We start from the raw sequence: 23,314 nt of genomic DNA, 5'->3' as shown, positions 1-23,314 counted from the left end.
ACAAATTTTAACCAATATAAAGCAGACAGAGTACAATTTTTTTTTTTTAATCATTCTATCTCTCATATATTTTATTTTATTTTTTAATAGCATATTATTAAAATCACGTCTCTATATTAATTGAGCACTTTCTCACGAATTAGCGATGACATCATCAATTGAGATTTTTTTTTTTTTAAAAGACATCAAATTCTTGTTTTTATATTATAATTAAAATTGGAAAAGAAGAGCACTATACAAGGAAAATGGAATTGGTCAACACCCAAGCTTATCAACTCTCTCTACTAATTAATCTCATTAATAAAGTAATATTACTATACTTAGTCATATATGAAGATACGTTTTTTCGCCACCAAACATCACACATGCGAGATTCAATGTGTAACTCACGAGGGTAACATATAGCATAGTATGGTATGGTCTTTCGATGCTTTTCCGTTTAACTATTTTTTGTTTTTCTCTCTTTGGTTAAATGATAAAGTTGTCATATAATTACACAATTCAGGGGGATGGCAAAACATATATTGCATGTGCTCTCTTTGATGGCATTTATATAAGGGTTATTAAGTTATATAGCCACACGGATATAGTGGATTGAGATATAACCCATCTTTGGTTAATTTCTTGTAAATATCCAAGTAAACTTATTAACAAATTAATAAAAGCCTTATTTAACACAACCAAACATATAATTTAGGTAGTTAATAGGCTGCCACGTATGCAAGTTGGCTATTTACAAATTATTTACCAAAGGTTGGCTATTTACAAATTATTTACCAAAGGTTGGCTATTTACAAATTATTTACCAAAGGTTGGCTATTTACAATTCATATAGTTTAGGTGGCTTACGTAGCCAATTTTTTGTTTATATAATAATGATAAATACAAACTTCCCCTCAATTATATATATTTTGCTAGGTTTACTAAAATATTTATATGTATACAGCTTCAATTTACCCAAGGCTTTGAATGTCATTTTCTATGTTTTTTTATGGTCCCAAAAACTGAAAAAATAGAAAATTTGACAAATAAGATGTATGGAAGTAAAAAAAAAAGTATTTTTCTAACCAAAAAAAGACATACTAATGAAAATTCCGAAAAAAATGTTGCAAAAATAAATACATAACTTTTTAATTATCAATATTTAGGACAATTTAAAGTTGATTGTGTTAGAAATATTACGTAAATAATATTTCTTTTTCGGGAATAAAAAGACAAATTTGATAATAGACGAAATAAAATAAATAAAAGACAACAACAACAATATTATAAACGGAAAAGATAAAGGGAAGACAAGACAGAAACAAAGGCCAATGACTGTTCGACGGTTTCCTTAAATTAATATTGTCCTCCCACGGGTGCCGGAATCAACGAGCAATTTACCTCACAGGATGCACAACGGCAGAGTGAGACGAGCTTTGCACCAACAAAACTTCTCCGGCGAACTAAACCTCTAACAGAACTAACCAGCGGACTACAAGAGAAAACAAACAATTTCGGAGAGAAAAGAAGAAGAAGAGAGAATATGTTTTATGAGTTGTGTTACGAATGAGAACAAAGACCTCCTTATTAGCTTTAGGGTCTGAGCGGTTACACACAATAACCATTCAAAACCGACAAGGTATTATGGCCTTTAAATCACATTAATGCTCGTTAATTGGCTAATATTAACCATGCAAAACCGTTCATGAATATTAACTATGCAAAACACAATGCACAAAACCACTTTCATAAATGCACGGTTATACAACTCTATGAATTAATTCCCAACATAACAAAAGAGTTATTTGAGGAATTAAAATTTTCAGAAGTGAAATTTGCAATAAAAAGATAAGGATTACCACAAACAAGCCCATGTCCGGCCCGACACGACAGGACGGATGGCGGCGGCGCACGTGTGTGGTGGTTTTGAGATTGCCTGCGCCCCAGGCCCTCTACAAAACTGGGTCACCCTTCGGAACCCAAACCTTTTTCCACTCTAATAGTATAGAAACCATAACAATATGTTCATTCTCAAGCAACGTGAGACTTTAGATTTTCACTTCATTTACACACAATAAATGTGTTTTTAATACATAATTTGAGCATCAATTTATCATTCATTATAGCTCCGATTTTTACAAATTTATAATCGATATTATGTTGGACTCCACTCAAATCTTTGCCTAAAATCATCAGTCCATTTGATAATAAATACTCTTTATTATCCAAATCTTCACTAATATTCCAACCGATTGAATCAAAATTTATGTTGGACATGAATGATAAAAAAAATGTATTGAAATTTTGGGGAGTATCACATATTCGAGGACTAATTTCAATCATTTAGGGAGCGAATTGAAATTATGTATACAACTAAAGGGAGAAAAAAATATAATTTAAATTAAAAAGAAAGAAAGACAAAACGAAAGACCCCACGTGTGGAACAGAATTTAGGCCTCACGTTATTATAGTTTTCTCTGAAAGAAAAAAAGATAAAAACGAACCTTTTTTATTATTATTTTTAATTTAACTTTACGTGAGTTGTTGAAGTTCTCATGCTTGGGATTCCTATCCTACATCCGTGCGGACACCTCATTTATATTTTCTTTTTGTTGGATATTAAAGAGCCACTTTTTGTTTTTTAAAGAGCCTCTCTCTCACTTATATTTTTCACATCCTCTCACTTTCTTTCTATTCTCAAGTTATATATCCTTTATAAACAAAGAACGCTCTCGTTAAAGAGAAAGAAAGGTTTGGGAATCCTATGCCGTTAATCTATTCTCATAGTTCGCTTCTTATTACTTTGTCTCTCTTGATATTTTAAAATTCCCATGTCAACACATATATATGTGTATCTTGTCATCACTCATCATTATCACTCTAAAATGTGCGTTACTTATTCACAAACTACACCATCTACACGTTTTTTTTTTTTTTAAATAACTACACTATCTACACGTACTATTACTAATTTCCTTGCTCATAAACTTTCTAATTTAGCTATATTTAAAAATGTCACTAATTAGTTTGAAATTCTTATTGTTGAATCAAACTAGTCAGTCAGGAATACTTTTTTGACTCACAATGATAAACACAGTTTCTTGCTACGCTCCGGTGTCCCATGCAAAATTATAAAAGCTCATTACATGATTTGTGGGGAAATAAACAATATATATAGGTATTCTTATTTTCTTAAAATATATATGTTGTGTTGATGATAATGCTCGGCCCTAGACGTGAGAATATATGAACCCTAGGACCTATCTGTTTCAACTTTCAAGTTGAAGGTCCAGCTATATATTTTATAATAATATTAATTTGGATTTAAATAACAATCGCAGCCATATAAAGGGAGTTTTATTTTTAATTATGTTATGGATTGAAACATTGCTCCACCACCTGATGATTTCGCGCCAAAAAAACAGCATGAGCTTAAATAATATGATTGAATTGGCTCCTCTGGGAATAAATCTGTGATATTGAACTGACTGATTCGATCTTTTGATTCTATTTACCTCGTGTCTCTCTGCTATCTTTGTTACCTTTTTTTTTTCTTTTTCTTTTTCTGCCAAGCCTTGAATATTGTTTGAAGAGCCTTTAATTAGTTAATAGTCCAAGCTCGTAAAATCGGACAGTATTTTGTTATATACTAAAGAATCTAAAATTCAGTTGCACTAGTAGATTTGAGTGAACAAGCATTTAGTAATTGCAATATAATAAAATAACAATATTTCCGTGCATGTTTAATGTTTGTGATCATTGAACCACATGAGAGGTTCTTCTTATTATATGATTAAGCATTGTTATTTGAGGAGTCATTAACCTAAGTACATAAATTTATACACTTAATGATCTAGTATGAATAGCGAACTCTCATTCTACGAGGTGTTCTTCTGGAAGACTACGAAGTTTTAACACCACTAAATGTTAAATAAAATAAAATAAAATCATCCATGCATGTTAAGGTTTAGAGATTATTTAATTTAAAAGTTGTGGTTAAATGTTTATTATAATTTATTATGTCTATGTTAAGGCTTAAAGATAATTTATTTAAAATTTGTGGTTAAATACTTTGTAATTGATTTGTCTCTTAGTACGTATTCCGTCCGGTATTATCATGATCCTAGTATTAAAAAAAAAAACTAATATCTTTAGAAACAGCCCACTGCAACGACCTCGTGACCTGCCATTCTATACGTACATAAATATGAATGAATTAATTAAATATGAAGAGGAAAAAGATAAGGTGAAGAGAGAGAATTGGGAATATAGTCAAAAAGCGTTGGCAATGTTGAGGAGTCTTTTTGGTGAGTAGTGAGTAGTGAGGAGGGTCGGTCCATTTTTCTTCTTTTCTTTTGCTCTCTGCCCGAGCATTATGCATATGCTTATGAATATGTAGGGATAACTACCATTGATGGATCAAAGTATGGGGACTCAATTGGATTTCACAGTTTTGTCAGTCCTAGTTCCCAAAGCAGTGACCAATATTATAACACCCAGCTGTTTTTGTGACATTTTTATTTTTCCATTACCATGATATCTAAAGATTAAAAAAATATATTATAAAAAATGAAGTCCTAGTTCCTCTATCAATTCTTTCCTTGGATAGATTTTACCAAAGCTCATTAAAAAAAAAAACAGAATACTTTATGAAGTCTAGAAAATGATATTTTCAAGAGGGCCATCTCTAGCTGAAAACGCCATAAAAAAAGTACCCCTCGCCTCAGTAGATTAATCTGCATCCGTCTCACCAGCTTAAAAAAAAAAAATCACGTTCTTAGACAAAAATACCATTGTAAACCCTACAAATTATTCAAAATCTAATTTTCATCTCATTCCATCAATTCTCCTTCTTTAACTCTATAGCTCTTGCAATACTACATCACACAACAAGATTTTTGACACGTTTTTGGGCAATTTAAAAAAATTCATGTTTTTTTTTTCATTTTTTACTCTATTATCAAATAAATATTTTAAATTTCATCAGATTTAATCGGAATGCATATGATAATCATCCAATGACATTTTAAAGCAATATCAACTCTTTTTGGAGTCGTTGTTACCCTTTTAAATTTAATATTTAAAAGTTTGATTCTTATGACTTCTGACGCAATCTGATGACCTCCCTAATAAACTAATCGTAACTGTTCAAATTCAAATTTTATAAATTAAAATTAAAGGGGCAACGATGACTCCTAAATGAATTGATCTTGCCCTTGATCACATTTGATGAAATCCTATATATTCCAGCTAAATACGATGTATTTCGATTAAAGCCAATAAATTATAATTATATATTATTAAATATAATGAAATTCAATATGTTCTTTAATAATAGAGTTTGAAATGAAAAAAAAAAAATTTAAAAATTGTATTTTTTTGTTGTTGTAAAAAACATGTCAAAATTCAAGTTTTGCGGAGAGGATTCAAAGAGTGAGAAAGTAATAGAGTTAGAGAGGGAGAAGTGATGGAATTAGAGTAGAATTGGATTTGGAATGGTTTATATGGTTTAGAGGGGTATTTGGTATTAGAACATGATAAAGGTCTATTTTGGAAAATTGGTGAGTTATAAGTCTAATTAATAAATATTTCATAGAGGTCTAGAAAATGAAATTTCCAAAGAGTACATATAAATAACAATATGTGAAGTACACCATGACGAGTGTGTGTAATATGAGGAATATTAGATTGGAATTAATCTAGTGGTATTCGAAAATTCATGTGGCACATGAAAAATAGAAAACCTCCGACCACGCTAAATAATCTATCTTTAATCCCATAATTATATACTTAAATATATTCAATTATTTCTCTTGCATTTAAAAAAAAAACATGCAATGTCCCATAATTGGAAAACATAAATTCTTTGACAACGATAGATTCACTAAAATTTGCTCGTCTATCTCTATAGATTAATTATCAGTCTTTTTTTTATACGCGCTTATGCATTTAAAACCAAGTATAATTAGATTTAGAGACATGCATGCAACTGGATTATTCGTCAACTTCATACTTTTTTGTGATCCTTTTGAGACAGGAAATGAGTTAAAGCGTTATAGCAAGAGGTAAATTTTATTCCTTTAAATTCCTCATAGAAGACTACACATATTTGTTTTATCATGATAATTAATATTCAACATAGAATGCTTCTAGGTTCTAGCGGTTTCAAATTCAAACGCAAATTTTAGCATTGTATGAATCGAATAAACTAATGATAACACATTTAGTAACGTGTGTATATATAATGCTCTCTCATCATCACTTTTACATAGAATTCTTTTACCGTAACCAATAACTTATTAAAAAAAAATATAGGGTTACCGCTAAAACTAGCTAATTAACTGACTTGTGGATATTGACCAACTATTGACCGAAATCCACTTGACTAGATCTCGGAATCCAAGACTCGGTCAAAGATACAAGTGAGGTATATTTTGACCAGACAAAAAAGATTAGAAGACAAAATAGCACCCAAATTAATTATCCCTAATCACCAATTAGCAGCAGCTCTAAAATTAATTTGGGAAGCTTCTGCAAAGCCCTGGCGTCAATCACACGTGTCATCTTTTCATCGGGTGGGTGTGAATGAGCAAAGGAAAGAAAGTACACCCAAAAAAAGGAAGCTGGGCTGATCTGGCAAAGGAGACAGAGCTCAGTGCAACAAGCCACATTGTAGGACTTAGTGACTGAGTGGGATAAACAATGTTGAGCTGTTTTTGGATTGTTTTGTTGCTCACTTTTTCACAGCCAACTTTTTTGTATAATAATCTTTGTCAGAGACTGGGAGGTGAATTTCATACCCCTTTCTCATCCATTGCCACCAAAGGAAAAAAGAAAATACTAATTGGCAATTTTCATGTTACTCTTTTTAAAGGTTTTTTTTTTTTTTTTTCAAACTGAAGTTTATGTCATGTCTTGAAAATGAAATGATTCTCTTCATCATGGGTCCCCAAAATGAATGCCAACCAACTGACACAAACCAAGTTGCAATGCAAGATTATTCATCCATTAATTCCCTATTATAGTATGGTTTTATTTTAGTTAATAGACAAAAATAGATCATATTTTTTTGAAAATCATACTTATATATTTGATTTTTTTCGACGGCAAAAATACATAGTGTTACGTTTTAGTTACATCGTGGGTACTTATGCCATAAAATTAAATGGAAAAACACTCAACAGTCTCAAATTTGATGAAAAAAATAATATTTTTATCTCAAAAACTAATCAAATATTATTATATAATTTTATAATACAAAAATTTGAAAGAATAAAATTTCTCCTCGTTAGTATACAAAAATTATTAACTTTTTTTTCTTAAAATTAAATAAATTTAATTATACCATCTTATAATCCAAAAAAAATTATAAGAAAAAAAATATCTTCTCATTGATGAAAAAAAAAATTAAGAGTCAATTAGGTTAGTAGTCCAACAGCTCACCCTCATTTTAAAAAGTTGACTAGCTTTAATTTTATTAAAAAAAATAGTTCACGAGACCCGCGGTAAATTAATTAAAAAGAGTCTTATGGGAGTTAGGGAAATGGCTAGTTGCAATAAGTTCTTAATAAATTAATATGATTAATTTTTAACTAGTTTTAAGAAAAAAGTGATAAAAAAAATTGTCTTTTATGGATATAATTAATGTTTAATTCTTTTTATGAAAAAGTACTATTAATTTTTTTGTATCAAAAAATGATATATTTAAATTGTTAATTAGTTTTAAGAAACACTACTAAAAAAAGATTGTACTATAAAATTATATAAATAATGCATAATTATTTTTATGAATAAAAAAATATTTCTTGTATATTAATTAGAAGAGATATTTTTCTCTCTTGAATTGTAATGTATTATAAAACTATATAATTAGTATTCAATTAGTTTTAAGAAAAAAAATATATTTAATTTTTATTAAATTTGAGGCTGCCATGTTTTTTCCATCCAACTTATACACTAGTACAAATTTAATTTTCTGATGCGCATGACTATCAGATGCGACTAGTCGCACCTAAAAGTCGCATCTGAAGTCCAAAAAATTTCGCTAAATTTTTTTTTTCTTTTGAGTATCAAGTGCGACTTTTCGCATCAGATAGTTAACGGCCTAGGTACCTACGGTACAGCTAAAACGTAAAATTAAATATTTTTGTCGCCGGAGAAAATGATTAAGTTAAAAGTATGATTTTAAAAAAATACTAGGTATTTTCCTCTATTATCTCTCTATTTTACAACAAATTTAGTGGGCAAGTTTAGTTTAGTCCTTTAAGAGATATATGGTTGACCCATTTGGGCTAGTAGACCATTCAGCATAAACAGAACGGAAAATTACAAACAAATAATGTTATTAAGTGTAATATTCTTAAAATAGTGGTTATATTTTAAATTGCAAAAACTTATTTGAAATTATTTTTCTTTTAAATGAAGCAAACATAAAAAAGTTAAATAGAATCCAAAATAATAAATAATTTTAAAAAAATTATAAAAATAAAAATAATATATTTATAATTTGAAAAAAATACTATTTTCCTAGTAAAGCTTTGAACTTACTATTTTCGTGATTATTTTACAATATTCATATTTTTACTCACTAATTCAGTGGTGCCTCTTATGGGTCTAAGCTGGGTTGGGTTTGATCCAAAGTTATTCCGTGGGCCATTAATATGATTCCAAAAGGATTAATGCTGAATCATGTTGTGTGTACAGTATTGAGAAAATTACTTCCATTATATATATATATATAAATAGCCTCTGATGAAGATGTGACAAATGCTTGGAAGTTTATACCCTACAAATATGATAGCTCAAAATAAAGACATGGACAGACACTTATAAATTTAAAGATATTGTATTTACACTATAAAAAATTATAAAAAAAGGTGAGAGATGACAAATTGATTGAAGAGAGAAAATTTAAACAAAGAAAGAAGAAAACAAATATGGGTTCATGTTAAAGTGATAGGACATAGGAAGCTGATCAAATGTGGCCCATTGGCAAAGTTTGGACTTTGAATGATGAAGATATGAGATTTTGTGTGGAAAGTTTATGTAATAATCTGTTTGTTTTTATTTAGGTATTTCTAGTTTATAGGTTTCAATAAATACAGACATAAATGAGGAAGCTTAATTTTGTTTACTAAGCTATAAAATGGACGTGCTGAGACTTAAAACATTTTTGTGGAATCACATCGAACTATAAAATTGCATAATAGTTGTTGTTTCAAACTTTTAAATTAAAATAATAATGACTAAACCTATTTGAGAGCTTTTATTTCATTCATGCCTATTTTATCATTTTAATTTACACTAATTGCATATAAGCTACATGATTATTACTTTTTTTCGTGGTTTTAACATCTTCATTGCCATTCTCATAATTTCATGTTTTTTGTATTGTTTATATTTTCATATAATTTTGACAATATTATGCTCAAATTCCAATTTAAATTTCTCTTTGTAAAAGTATTTTTAATTAAAAAATATCCATAGCGTCTTCTTCATTTTCTTTGGATAAATCAAGTACGTTATATATACATATATATATATATATATATATATATATATATATATGTATATATTTAATTTTGATCGTTTACTTTTCAAATGAAACATAAACATGTTTCTTTTTTTTTTATACGGGTGTTTTCCAATTAAAAAATATCCATGGCGCTCTCCTCATAATGTCTTTGTAATATTTATATATTAACTATTATAAACTCATCACCAATAATATATGAATAACGTATATTCACTGTTTTTTTAACGCCTTCTATCTCCCCGTTTCATTAAAATAATTGAAACCCATAAACCAAATTATGCAACATTAAACAATTTATCATATTAATATGATAAAAGAAACTATAAATCAAGATTCAAGAAAATGATAACCCAATTCAGCTAATCGTGTCTACTTCTGGAAAGATAATACTCTCACTGAAAAGAGAACTTCACTAACTAATAAGTACAATGGCGGGCAATTCTGAATGATCACCTTTTCATATTTCATATACTTCAAAACTACTCATGTGAATTTTAACTCATGTTCCCCTGTGTTTGAACTCCTCTCACTTTCCACTCAACTCACTCGCAAAGTGATTGATCAATGCTTATAACAATGCATGATTTATAACAACACGAATATAAAAACCTAACTATGTCTATTACACGAACAACAACAATCTATAATAAAGAACATAGTATCATCACACAAAGGACAAGGTCTTTTTGGCTCGGCAACTCTCATACAAACTCTAAGTGTGTAACTCTATCCAAGAGGGATGATAGGTGTGTTTCGAACTCGTTAAACTTCTATTTTTCGGCTTGAATTTCACATGTTCTGGAGTGACTTTTAGTGTGTTTAATGTGCTTTTGAGTGATTTACATGTTTGAGAGACTAATTGGGTGTTAAGGAGGATATTAGAGCATCACTGACGTTATAGAGCAATTTTGAAGCGATTCGACAACTTTTCGAACAAATTAGAGCGAAATAAGAAGCACAACGTCCTCTTCTGCATGATTTTGAGATTTTCTATCAAACATTCTGGAATCAATCTTTCCATCATTGGATAGAGCTTTCTCTTAGCTTTCAACGCATATTTATTTGCAAGAATTGGACTATGGAGCAAGAAGTTATGGCAATTTTAAGCATCACTGCGCCCCGCGGAGACTCGACTGAGTAATACGCGTGGTCCGAGCGCCCACCGCGCACTCCAACTGCACGTTTTGTGCCGATTTTACCTATTTTTAGCTTCCAAGATGCTATTTTCCGACTTTGACAAGTTCTGGACTTTTTGATCAGATCTAAGAGCCCAAATAGCTTCAAAAATCACCCAAAACCATGTATATACTAGTTAGAACTCCTAAAAATACATCTTAGGTTTTATTTTAGGTTTCATAATAGTGATTGACTAGTTGGGAGAAAAGAGACAACCGAAGAAGAACACCACCGCTCGTCGACGACTGGCAACCGCGATTCACCGTTTTTCTTTCTAATCATATTCCTTGGAACTCCATTTATATATGTTTTATTTTGATATGGTTTTTATGGAGTTTGTTTACTTATTTTCTGTTTTTGTTACTCTCGTCGCCGTGAAGTCAACCCGTTAAGGGTGATGCCTTAGTTTTGCTTGAATATGGTTGTGGATTCATAATTATTTAATTGAAGTATTTTTCTATTTATCTTCACTATCGCTTGAATTAATTCCGTGCTTAATGCTTGCATGAGATTAGCTACCTTGTTCATGATTTTTAGGATTGTTTAGTTGCTCGAGAGAGAATTAGATAATCGTGCATAAGATATAGTTCACTATAGTACATTCTTAAGTTAGAGATAGTTAGGCTGCTATGGAGTTGTGTGTACACTCTTTTTTGTAATGCTTGTCATATATTTAAGGTTTGAGATCGAGAGATGAAAACTCGGTATTGACATAGATTGTTAGATGATCGAGAGAGATTTAGCAATATAATTATGTAAGTGTGATTAGTGAAGAGAGTTGAACAATAATTATGAGCTTATACGTTAAGATTGGGACATTTCATTGAGTTTTCTTATGTGCAAGTTAGTTGTATCATATTTAATATTTTATTATATGTGTTCGAATTTATGTGTACCACCATATCTTTGATTAGAGTATCTTTGTTTATTAAATTTTTTATACGTTTCGACTTTGTTTGTCGTCGGTGCAAGCTTCCGCCACAAATTACATCCCTCTAGATAGAATGTGGTATTGTTGCATCTTTTTACAACTAATGCCGGTGAGTTTGGAGATGGAAACGATGACGGGCCTGCAAATAAGCGATAGAGGTCCGTGGTTGCTGGTCCAAAAGAGCTACAAAGTGTTTGCATTGATTCAGCAAGGAGAAGAAGAGAAATGGAGAGAGAAAGTGTGACGTAACAGAAAATAAAAGACAATTTATTTTTTTAATGACTTAATGGTATTATTGATTCCTTTGTGGCATGGCTTGCTTATATGTTTGTATAAGACTCTATGCACTACATATTCAAGGCTACTAGGTCATTGAGTCACGTAATATTTTATGTGCGAATCGTACTAAAAACTATAAGTTTTTTTAGTTCCGATATATATATAAAGATACGATTGAATTTCGTATTCTATCTATTGATTCACGGAAGTAACTATTATTGATTATAACAAACCTCGTATAGGGTTTTTGCTCTTTAATTAATTAAATTTTAGCCATATGTGATCGACTTATCTCACTCTGTTTAATTGGCTATGAGTTCTTTGTCCTCAAAGTGTGTGAGAATTACTTTCAATCTCTGTACGCAACGTGTTGGCAGAGATCCCTCTCTCTTCCACACAATGCTATCTTGTAGATCCTCTTAGAAAAATAAAGGCAAACACACGAGAGATTGGAGGAGACGGTTATTTGAGATGGAGTGTGTATGCCTAAGTCCATATAGCTATAATTATTATAGTGAGTCGTTTACTCAACTCGGCTTAGATCTTCCTCCAATTATGTGAATTGTCACCGAATTAGGTTACAATTCTCTATTCTCTATGTGCTTTATTGTTTTCTACTTCTTTAAGTGCTTGCTTTAATTTTCTTGCATAAGTAGTTAACTGTTCAACTTATTATTCAATGTGATAGATGAATACCCATCTTGTTACACGTTAAATAAGAGTAATTTCATTTTATAGACCTAAAAACTAGCTAAATATCAAGATTGGATTCATTATGTGCATTCTATCTAAAATTGAACTTTTGTCATATTTTTGGACAAAAATACAACTACAAATAATGTTTCGTTTCTCTATCTCTCTGGTTCTCTTTCTTCCGACGACCTACGAAGATCTCCGACTAACACGTGTGAAATTAATATAAAGAATTAAATTTTTTTTACTGTACTATTGAAGAAAATATTGAATTTCATCGCAAAAAGCCACAAACCATCGCAAATCAATTGAATTTTTGGGAAACAACGATTCCTTTTGTTCGATGTTTCCCAAAAAGTCGTCGTTGTTCAAATTTCATTTTTTTGCGATTATTTGTAATAAAATTCATTATTTTTTGTCTTTTTTTGGGCAACAACGGCTTAAAATTCCAATTTAGTTTGCGATGATTTGAGATGAAGCTCAATACTTTATTAATTGATTGAGTTAAAAATGACAAAGAAAACATTGATTTTTTTAAAATAATTTTGTGTGTGTTCGTCGGAGATCATCAGAAAAGTGAGTACAGAGAGAGAAAGAGAAAGAGAGATAGATAGATAGAGAGAGAGAGAGAGAGAGAGAGAGAGAGAGAGAGATGAGAAAATTATTTATAGGGTTATGTTTGTCGAAAAAAGTGACAACTGTCAAGCATTATATAAAATGTATATAACGAACTCAATCTTGATATTTAGCGAATTATTAAATCTATAAAATAAAATTTCTCTAAAATAATATCACACACTTTTGTATAAAAAATTATGAAATTTTGAACATCTTGAACTTATCAATTTCATGTGTTTTCACATATAATTGATCCAATTATTCTATTCAAAACACTTTTGTTGATGCGTATTTTCTCAAAGAACACTGATATATATCAGCGGTCAACAAATACAAGTGGGACTCACTTGTTTGTGGGCTCCACCACCTATTTCACATCAACAGTTGCGCTGATGTCGCTGATAAAAATCATTTTCCTTTATCAAAGTACCCAATCTGAAAGTTATGAGGCTTGAAACTTTGTCACCACCAATAAATAGAGTTTTTGATAAGGTCAATTTTTGGTTTCATACAAAACACACTGATGTAGTTTATCTCATCTCTCAATGCCGTTTTTTGCGTTTTGTGAGGAAAAAAGTACTCTCAATGTGGCTTCTATGTCACATTCACTTTTATTTTCAACGTGATATAAAAGCTTACCACTTCAAAATTTTGATCATCACGTCCAAATCCCTAACGTGACTATTCCCTCGAAGTTGTGGTGTTGTTGAGTTCTTGTTTAGATTTTTTTGGAATGTTGGTCATTTCTTAACCGTGTCGTTTTCTTTTATCTGCTTTACTGTCGTTTGCAAGTTGAGCATGACTTTTTTTTTTCCTCTCTATGTTTTGTATAATTTTTCTTATTGATTTTTTTTTTGTATTACTAATTAACACCATCAGACAAATAGCTCAACTCAAGGTTTCCATTTTATAAGAGTTAATAAACTATAGGGCTGTTCTCTAAAAACAAATATAAAGGGTTGAAGAATCATAGAGTTTTTTTTTATTATTTGTTTATCTATTATTATTACAGAACGACTTACTAAATGTAGCTGGATTTAAGGGGGGGAAAAAAAAACTATATACGAAATGCAGTATAATATATATTACAACCACCCAAAAAAAAAAAAAAACCATTTAACTTGATCTGATCAAACAATGTCATATAAATATAACACACAAATTAACAAAAAAAAAAAAAAAAATCAAAAGCCTTTAGGGCGAGTGAGAGGCTTGTCAGATTTGGCAGCCATGGAAGAACAATACGCAGCGACTTCCCTAAACCTTGGGACGCTTCGGAGATCAACCTTGGTCCCATCGGTGAGGGTAATGATGACGTCACCCCACTCTCCGACGAAGCGCGGGACCACCTGGACCTCCTTCACGGCGGTGTACGGGAAGTCCGTCCTGTCGCTCCCCGTGAACCCCGAGATCACCGTCACTCGCAGGTCCGTGAACCTGTAGCGAAGAAACAGCGCGCGAGACACGGCGGCGATGGTCAGAGGGAGCCAAAGGAGCGTCACTCCGAACGCCAGGTTGGCTAACAAGTCGCCGTAGTGGGCTCCGCCGTCAAAGAACACCGTTTCTTCGGTTTTATTCCCCGGCGGCGATATCGTCGCCGCGGCGCGGATTCCGGCGGCGCGGCGTCTGATTCTTGAAGGGATTTGGGCGGCGGAGAGGGAGGGGTTGCGGCGGAGGTGGGTGGTCGTGGTAGGGTTTGGGGTGGTGGTTGGAGGGGAGAGGAATAGTGTGGCCATGGATTATATTGCTCTCTTCTCTCTCTTTCTTCTTTCTATTATCCACTTCTTTATCTTTATATTTTTTGTTTCCGTTTTTTTTTTTTAATTGCAAAGTTTTTCTATGATTATGAAAGATTCAGAGTATGATTGTAATTATTTTTTTTTTGTATAGCAATAGGCTTCTATTAGTTTTTTTTTTTTGTATTTATATTTAGTATTTATATATAACTAAATTGTAATTTTTGGTACTAAATTTAAAGGTTTGAAATTTAAATTGGGACATATAAGTATATCATTCTAAAAATTGGGTAGTCTCCAAAAATTGGGTAGTCTCCAAAAATTGGGTCCTTTAAATTCTTTTAAAGGACCCTGAAGTTTCCATCCGCAATATTATTTGTAAAATGTCAAAATTTTATCTTAAATTTTCTAAATTATGCCAGAAAAATATATAACATACAAAGAAAATACTGGAAATATAATATATATATATATATATATATGTATTTATGTATATATTGCTAGTTAACTTGAGATGTTTTTTTTTGGTGTGTATGATTTATGAGATAATAGGGCATATAGGATCACCACACAAGAGCAAAGTTTGTGTGGCAAAGAAAGAGTTTGGTTGGTGGGTTTGAATTATTTTTGCCGACATGAGTGATATTATTGGGCCTTTAGTTATGGCTGCCCATATTCAGATGAAATGTGTCAAAGCAGTCCACTAAAATTGTGGAAATTACACGTGATAGTGATTTCTGAAACTCATCGTGAAAATATCGTATCTAAATTTGTTGCTGCGAAAATATTGTTTTTTTTTTTATTTTCTTTAACTTTTTTTTAATTATGTACAATTTTATTAACGATAGCCGAAAAATAATCTCAATTAACTTTACTTTTTACCATGTTTTCCAGGCACTTTTTATTATTATTATTTTTTTTTAAGTAAAACTGGTCATAGACCTAACTATCTATTGGAAGGAAGTTTTGGGTAGGTGAAGAAAATGTTTAAATATTTTGGGTGTTTAGGGAAGAAGTTTGGAAATTTGGAGATTTGGGTAAATAGTAGAGAGATAGAGAATTTCTTTGTTGAAAGGGAAACTTTTTATTTGGCTTGATACAAAAGTGTAGGATTACATCTTTATTTATACTAATTTATAGAAATCTCTAGATACAACATTTTTTAGAGAATTCCCCTAATTAATAACTATCTTAGAAATTACAAGATTATTCTAGAATTTATTCTCTCTAAGCACCCTAAACATATCATGAATATTCTAGATAATATGACAACTAAAATAAGCTCAAAATACTAAAAGCACAAATTACAACTAGATATAACTAGGCCCAAACACTATAACTCAAATCAAGTTTAATTATTCAACACTATCATTGGGCACTGTTTTTTTTTTTTTTTTTTTTTTTTTTTTTTTTTTTTTTTTTTTTTTTTCAGCCAAAGCCCCCTCTTATAAGTCAAGAGTGAAGTAATAATTCCAACATACATCATCATAAAAAAAGAAGGCTCTTTCTAGCAAGTTTATGAGCCAAAATATTACAAATCGTTGGAAAGAATAAAAGCTCAAACACCAACAAAAAGAGGCAAACATACTAATTACGGCAATAACAATACCAACATCAGTCGCCGGAACCTTCTTCGTATTGACAAGGTTGACCACCACTTCGCAATCCGATTGTATCACAACCTCCGTAAAGCCTCCGTCAAGAGCTCTCTTAAGACCATGCAAAATCGTCACACCTTCCTGCTTCCGCCACCAAGCGACCAAATGACCGGACAAGAGGAGTATTATAGGCAAGAAGAATCATACCCATAGAGTTTCAAAAATTACCTCCTATCAATTTTTTCACTTTTGGCCCATTTAAAAAAAATAACTTTTTTTTTTTACTTTGTAAATTTACAAATTAGCCTCCTCCCCAGGTGAGCTTTTCTGACTCCGTCCCTGCTCCTATCCTGCATTTAGTCCCTTCACCGCTAATAGCCACATCGACGCTCACGGCCGTCACATTCCGAGTCGGAGGGGGCCACCGTGGGAGTGTGGATGAGGGGGCCAAGAGGTTGCGGCAAAAGCCTTGCATGCCGAAAGTCGTCGAAAAGCCCCATGGCGCCATTTACGAGGTCTTCCGTAGTCCCCACCGGGTTGCGTCGATTGCAAGCATTCTATATAGTCACTGCAAAGAGCTTGAAATTTTTCTATGCCTCGTGGTCTTCATGCGTCGATTCTAAGCACTCCACGTAATCACAATTTTTTTTGGGAAACGTTGCACTTAGAAAAATATACTACTGTAGCTTTCCTGCTAAAATTTGATATGGCGGCGCATATAAGAAAAAAAAATTGAATAAGTATACTAAAAAAAAGAGTAGGAAATTGGACGCTTATATCTTTGATGTTTGTAAGTTTGTTTAACCAAAATCAATAAACATTATGTTTTACACTTATTAGTTGAGTTTTTAAAGTAGGTTGTAAAAGTACCGTTATACCCTTGCTCTTTATTTCCCTCGCTTTCTCTCATCTCTCATCGACTACTGCAAAAAAATTCTTGCCGCATATGACAGTGAGCGCAAATGATCAGAAGTAGGACGAGGTCTCATTTAAATCATAAATCATTGGTTGGGTATGACAATTTTGATGTCCAAATCAAATCTTTGAATTAAAGGCGGTGCCTAAAAATCCATCCCCAACTATAACAAAGGAACGATTTTTACGTATTTAATTTCTTTTTTAGGTTATATTAGTTGTATAAGTTTATGGAAGTGAATGTTAGATATATTAAAATTATTTTGGGAATAAAGACAGATCATAATTTGGGGAAAAATTGAAATGAAAAATTACAACTAGATTAAATAACGATGAACAACAAAATAATAAAGAACCTTCACCGAAACAAGATAAAAAGAAAGAAAAAATGTCGTGGACTATTGAACAGTTTCCTTGAAGCTTTGTTGCTCTCCCACTGGTACAGGAACTCTTGAGCAAGGCTTCTCAGGATACAACGACAAACTCGACGAACAATGGTACCACAAAGTACGTTGAACAGCGAACTAGAACCGAGGCAGAACTATCACCAAACTCGGACAAAAGAAGAAAAAGTTTTCTGGGAACAACAAGAGAGAGGGAACGGTAGGGAATATGAAGGAATATCAACTTTTGGTGTGTTCAAATGAGAGAAAGGCTCTGCTTTTTATAGGCGTAGAGACTTGAGCATCAGCTCCCAAAAATGGCTGCCATAAACACCAATAATGGCTCTTTACTTAAGAAAAAAAAGAGATGTTACAAGCCTGAAGAATGAAGCTCAACGGACAAGCGTTTTGCTTTTGATACAAAATGGAAATTGCAATAAAAAGATAAGAAAAGCCCAGGACTGAGACATTCCCGAAATCCGGGCCCGGACCCGGCTCGGCGGCGACGCGCGTGTGTGTGTGCGCACGTGAGGGTTAAGAGATAACCCACACACACTCTCCTTTCTTGCACTTGGATGACCATAATCAAAGATGATAGTATTTAAACACTACCACGACACACATCCCCAACCAATGTGGAAGTGTTCCAATTCCACTTCCACAACACAACATAAATGTGTTTCTTTTAACCTACTTTGATCATCAATTTCTCATTCATCCTTGGTCCGATTTTGGCAAACAAATATTCAATCTTATACCCCTCGTTACGAGAAATATGTAGCACGTGGAATTATTCAATTCTGATGAGTGGACCCCACTCAAATAGTTGTCACAAATCAGCCATTTATTCAACATTATTCCAACGGGTTGAGATGATGTTTTTCTTGTGATTTTACAGTCTGCATGTATTGTTTAGGGGTTCATTTGGATCGTTAGTGTACATGTGTTTCAGTAAGTAGTTATAATTTGCGATAATGATGATTGTCTAGGATAATTAAATTTGAAAATAAGGCATTGTTGTTCATGCAAGTAATGTTAATTTTGTAATTTAAATTTGTGTATTGAAATCTTATGGGGTTTGGACGTGTTGCAGTGAATTTGGACTTTGGTAAGATTGTTTATATATTTTAATTTTTTTTTTTTTTAGTTTGCCTGTGTTCATGCAAATTATATAGTTTTACTTAGATTGATCAAATTTATGTTTACTTGGTTTAGTTTGCCCGTGTTTATGCGAGTTTAGTATTATTCTTAGATACAGGTACAAGATGTGTTTGGTAATTAGATTTTTTTTGTCTACAATATTTGGAATGAACGAATTCGGAATTTTGGAAAGAAGTCGTTATTTATGTAAAATCTTATATTTTATCACAAATTTGTAGCAAAATAATATGTTTTGTGACAAACTTATCACAATAAATATTTTTTTGTGGCAAGCTTGTCACTAAAATACTATACTCTATGATTTTGTGACAAATTTGTTAACAAAATACATGCTTACTTTGTGACAAATTTGAATCAAAATACAGGCTCATTTTGCATACCAAAAAGGTGAATTTTATTTTCCACCATAATTTTCCCGAAATAATAGATGTCATTCTCATTTTCTATCGTCAAAACCTAATTTTAGTCATTCAATGTGTTAGATGAATCGCTTGAATGATTTTATAATGTGTAACCCATTTTTTCTCCTTTTTTTGCAGCTCAATCCAAGTTTATGTGATTTTTTACCCACATACCCCCCTAATTTTTATTTTTATATCGTACATGTCCTTCTGGCTCCGCCACCGCCCACTGCTCATAGATTGTTTCTTCTTTTTTTTTTTTTTCAAATTGAAACTTATGTTTGTTCTTAAATTAACTCCAAATTGTTGTAGATCTAGCAGTTAAAATCCATAACAAACTAGGAAACTTTTCTTTTTATGTTTTATTTTTCTTTTTGTAATAGTAACTTGAAAACTAAATGTTCCTTCTCATATCTCGGCCTCGGTTTTGAGTTTCCGGTCGCTTGGCCTCCACTGTAGCTCACCTGCTCAGCTGCAGCAGTTGTTTCTTAATACAGATAATAATACACATTTCAGCTTAATGAAATTGCCAACTTTGCCTTTTGATATAAAAATATCTTAAATGAGCATTAATAGCCTACTCTACTTGAACAGATCATATGCCATTTGGTACAATTCCGCATTTATTTAGCCTACTCCACGAACTAAACAAGGAGTTAATGCCACACTCGATCTCTACATATGATAAGATTTTTAGGTCATACAAATGAATGTTATTGGCTAAAATATGGCTAATTTTTTTTCTTCTTCTTCGTATTAGCCCCCTCTTATTTTAGAGTGAAGCTTGACTCCAACCTGATCCAAATTATAAAGACCAGTCCGAGCTTATTCTTATGACTTGGATCAATTTTGCAACATATACAAACTTTATAATAAATTCAAATATAGTAAACAAGAAAAAAAAACTACTAGTAAAAATTAAAGGATTTTTGTTGTTGAAGTTTTATTTAAAATGTTATGAGCCTAGAGTTTGATCCATATATATATTGTTGAATTTGAGGGGTTTTTTTTTTTTTTTTTTTTTTAACGTGTCTTGAAATACTTTATAATAGTTTATACAATGCAAAATAAGATTAAAAAAAAAAAAACACCACTCGTGATATATATATAACTGACATCAAATAAAATTAACGGTTCTATATGACTAATTGCAAATGTAGAGTAATGTATCAAATCAATATTATTCTTTGCATACATATAGGGCCCTTATAGCCTAGATTGTACAAATTATGTCATACTTTGTTAGCAACTTTTCCAGATTCTAATAATGCATAAGATTGATTGCATGAATAGATTCGCCAAGAAGAAAAAAAAACGAAAAAAAAAATAGAAAACCATCAGGATCAAGATCAACCTCGAAGTTGAGGTAACAATGACATGATTGTGGTTCTTCGTAATAAATTAATCTACTAAGAAAATCATTTCTCACAATCTAGTATTTTCCCGGCATGATCCCTATAAAGTTACGTACATAAAATAATATAGAGCCGTTGACACAACTCACATTCTTTGTAACAAACATAAATATAAAGATATACTAATTAAAAAACATATATACTTCAACTTGTAGCAAAGTGTACTCCAATAACGCAATGTATATTAGTTTTATAAACTCAAATCGCATTGCCTGCCACATGATCTCGTCGCATAATGAGGTCGAAATATATTAATATATTTACAACATGTTGGAGATTTTGATCTATTTAAAAAAAATATGCAAATTAATAATATTCCTCAAAATGTTTTTACTTCAAGCACTAAACCAGAATGCTTGCATGTGGCCACCTAACGACTTCTCATTAAATATAATTATTTGATTTTTTTCCACTACACAATTAGCTAAGGAAATATAAGTTGGCATGTTAAAATGTCACCAAATATATGCCAAAGTTTTTCCAGCAAATATGTTGCCAAAAGCTGGAATATTTTATACGTGGACACATGATCCCATGAAAATTAGTTAAAAATTTAACCCCTCTAGTTCGGATGTTAATAACGGCGTGATTAATTATATCATCATCAAATGTGCTTTGATCTATTGTCATAAATTTGTTCTTCTTAATCTTTTTGGTGTCAATTTAATATATATATATATATATATATATATATATATATATATATATATATATATATTATATACCGAGTATAACGTAATCCAATATCTATGAAATGCATGTGAGCAAATCTGCATCCATATATATATATATATATATATATATATATATATATATATATATATATATATATATATATATCTGTTATGATAGTTGTTGCCAACAACTCTTTGATCTATGATAATTTTTGCTTTTTCCAATGTTTTTTGCAGAATAAAGAAATGAATTTAATGTCCGAAATATATTTTAATTTTCTCACAAAATGATATTATATATATATATATATATATATATATATATATATATATATATTCGTCTTCTTTTCATTATTCTGAGAGATATAGTTGTGATTTTAATAAAAATAAAATTTGAATGTGGCATCTGAAAAAAAAAAAAAAAACTAAATTCCATGTTACAAAAAAGATATCACCTTTTATACATTGTTTAATAACTTTATTTTTTTCAAGTCCATAACTTAAAGACTACGTTGTGGAGTTGTACGTATATTATTTTCCAATGCTATTTTCTTGCTTCAACATATAGTTGAAAACTAGTTCTAGTACATCTAGTGAAATTCATTATTCCAAACATGAAGGTACAATTATGTATGTGTACAAAATATGCATGGAAATTCAGGGCTAGAGGAGGACAGTCTGAATTTTACTGTGATATTGGCCGAACATTAGACTGACACACGTTAATAATAATAGATGCAAAATAAATTTTGCGCTACTTGTATTTTCTCTCCCGATACTCATATATGATTGTTGTATATCTACATTGTCACACTAAAGTAATAAGTGTGTCAATTCAACAATTGATGGCTTCTTCACGTCAATTCAAACACATATAGTGGGAAAACAGGAGGGTCCAATGCGAGTGCATGTACATATATATATATATATTTATATATATATATATATTTATATATATATATATATATATATATATTACTCATCGATCTGAAAAAAAAAAGAGAGAGTTGAATTTCATACTATAAAAGCTGAAAAAAGAAGAGTTGGTAAAATATGTTGATCTATATGTAAAAAAAAAGTCATAAAGAGCGTTTGGGATATTGCTATGATCACATGAAGCTAATCTCTCAAGCGAGAGAGAGAGAGAGAGAGAGAGAGAGAGAGAGAGAATTAAAATAGTGAGATTCTTGTGGCATATATATGATATACATGAAGCCAAGAATTGAGTGTAGTTTTCAAATGTGGATGTGTATATGTGTGTGTGTATAGAGGGAACACATGGAGTTTGTCATCACATGGAATTTTTGCCCAAACGTCCTCTTCACGAGTGTGACCCATTTCCACTCTCCTTGTTTTCTTCTCACTATTCCAATCTCCTTGTCGTTTCTTCCTCTCTTGGAATGTGTGAATCTCTCTCTCTCTCTCTCTCTAGACCAAGACGACCTTATAATAAGAATTAAGAAGCAGATCTCATATTCACCATTTGGTGAAGCTCTCCGATATATGAGATCATCCCATCTAATCATATCAAAGAACTTTTTATCTCACTCTATCTGTATATCTATATATAAAACATATTCTTGATCAATGGTACAAAAAGACATAATAACTTCAAACATATTACTAGCATAAAATATGAAAAATAATGGAAGACGATGCTCTATGTACACATTAATAAAACTTAATCACCAAGGAAAAAAAATTAAATAAATTTATAAAAATCAACATATCCCTCTCCTCTTAACTCTACTAACACAAAAACATGGTATACATGCTGAATTTATCTTAAAAATATATTAAAGTAAAAAAAAAAAAAA

The 23,314-nt window shown here is 31.3% G+C and overlaps 1 protein-coding gene across 1 annotated transcript; it reads right to left on the bottom strand.

Annotated features, from left to right (window-relative positions):
• Nucleotides 1–14,173: 14,173 nt before the first annotated feature.
• LOC149403068 (NAD(P)-linked oxidoreductase superfamily protein) lies at nucleotides 14,174–15,124 on the bottom strand. Its single transcript, XM_089608958.1, has one exon. It carries the CDS (start codon nucleotides 14,948–14,950, stop codon nucleotides 14,399–14,401), a length of 552 nt encoding a protein of 183 aa, XP_089465084.1. The 5' UTR covers nucleotides 14,951–15,124; the 3' UTR covers nucleotides 14,174–14,398.
• Nucleotides 15,125–23,314: the final 8,190 nt, after the last annotated feature.

Source organism: Urtica dioica, chromosome 3 (genome assembly GCF_054948205.1).
Source record: "Urtica dioica subsp. dioica isolate 48M chromosome 3, U.dioica_male_clone48M_v1_H2, whole genome shotgun sequence".
NCBI lineage: Eukaryota > Viridiplantae > Streptophyta > Magnoliopsida > Rosales > Urticaceae > Urtica > Urtica dioica.
This window is presented reverse-complemented; position numbering and strand designations above follow the sequence as displayed.

Coding starts and splice junctions, on each gene's coding strand:
- LOC149403068 (XM_089608958.1), bottom strand. CDS start 14,950: ATGGCCACACTATTCCTCTCCCCTCCAACCACCACCCCAAACCCTACC.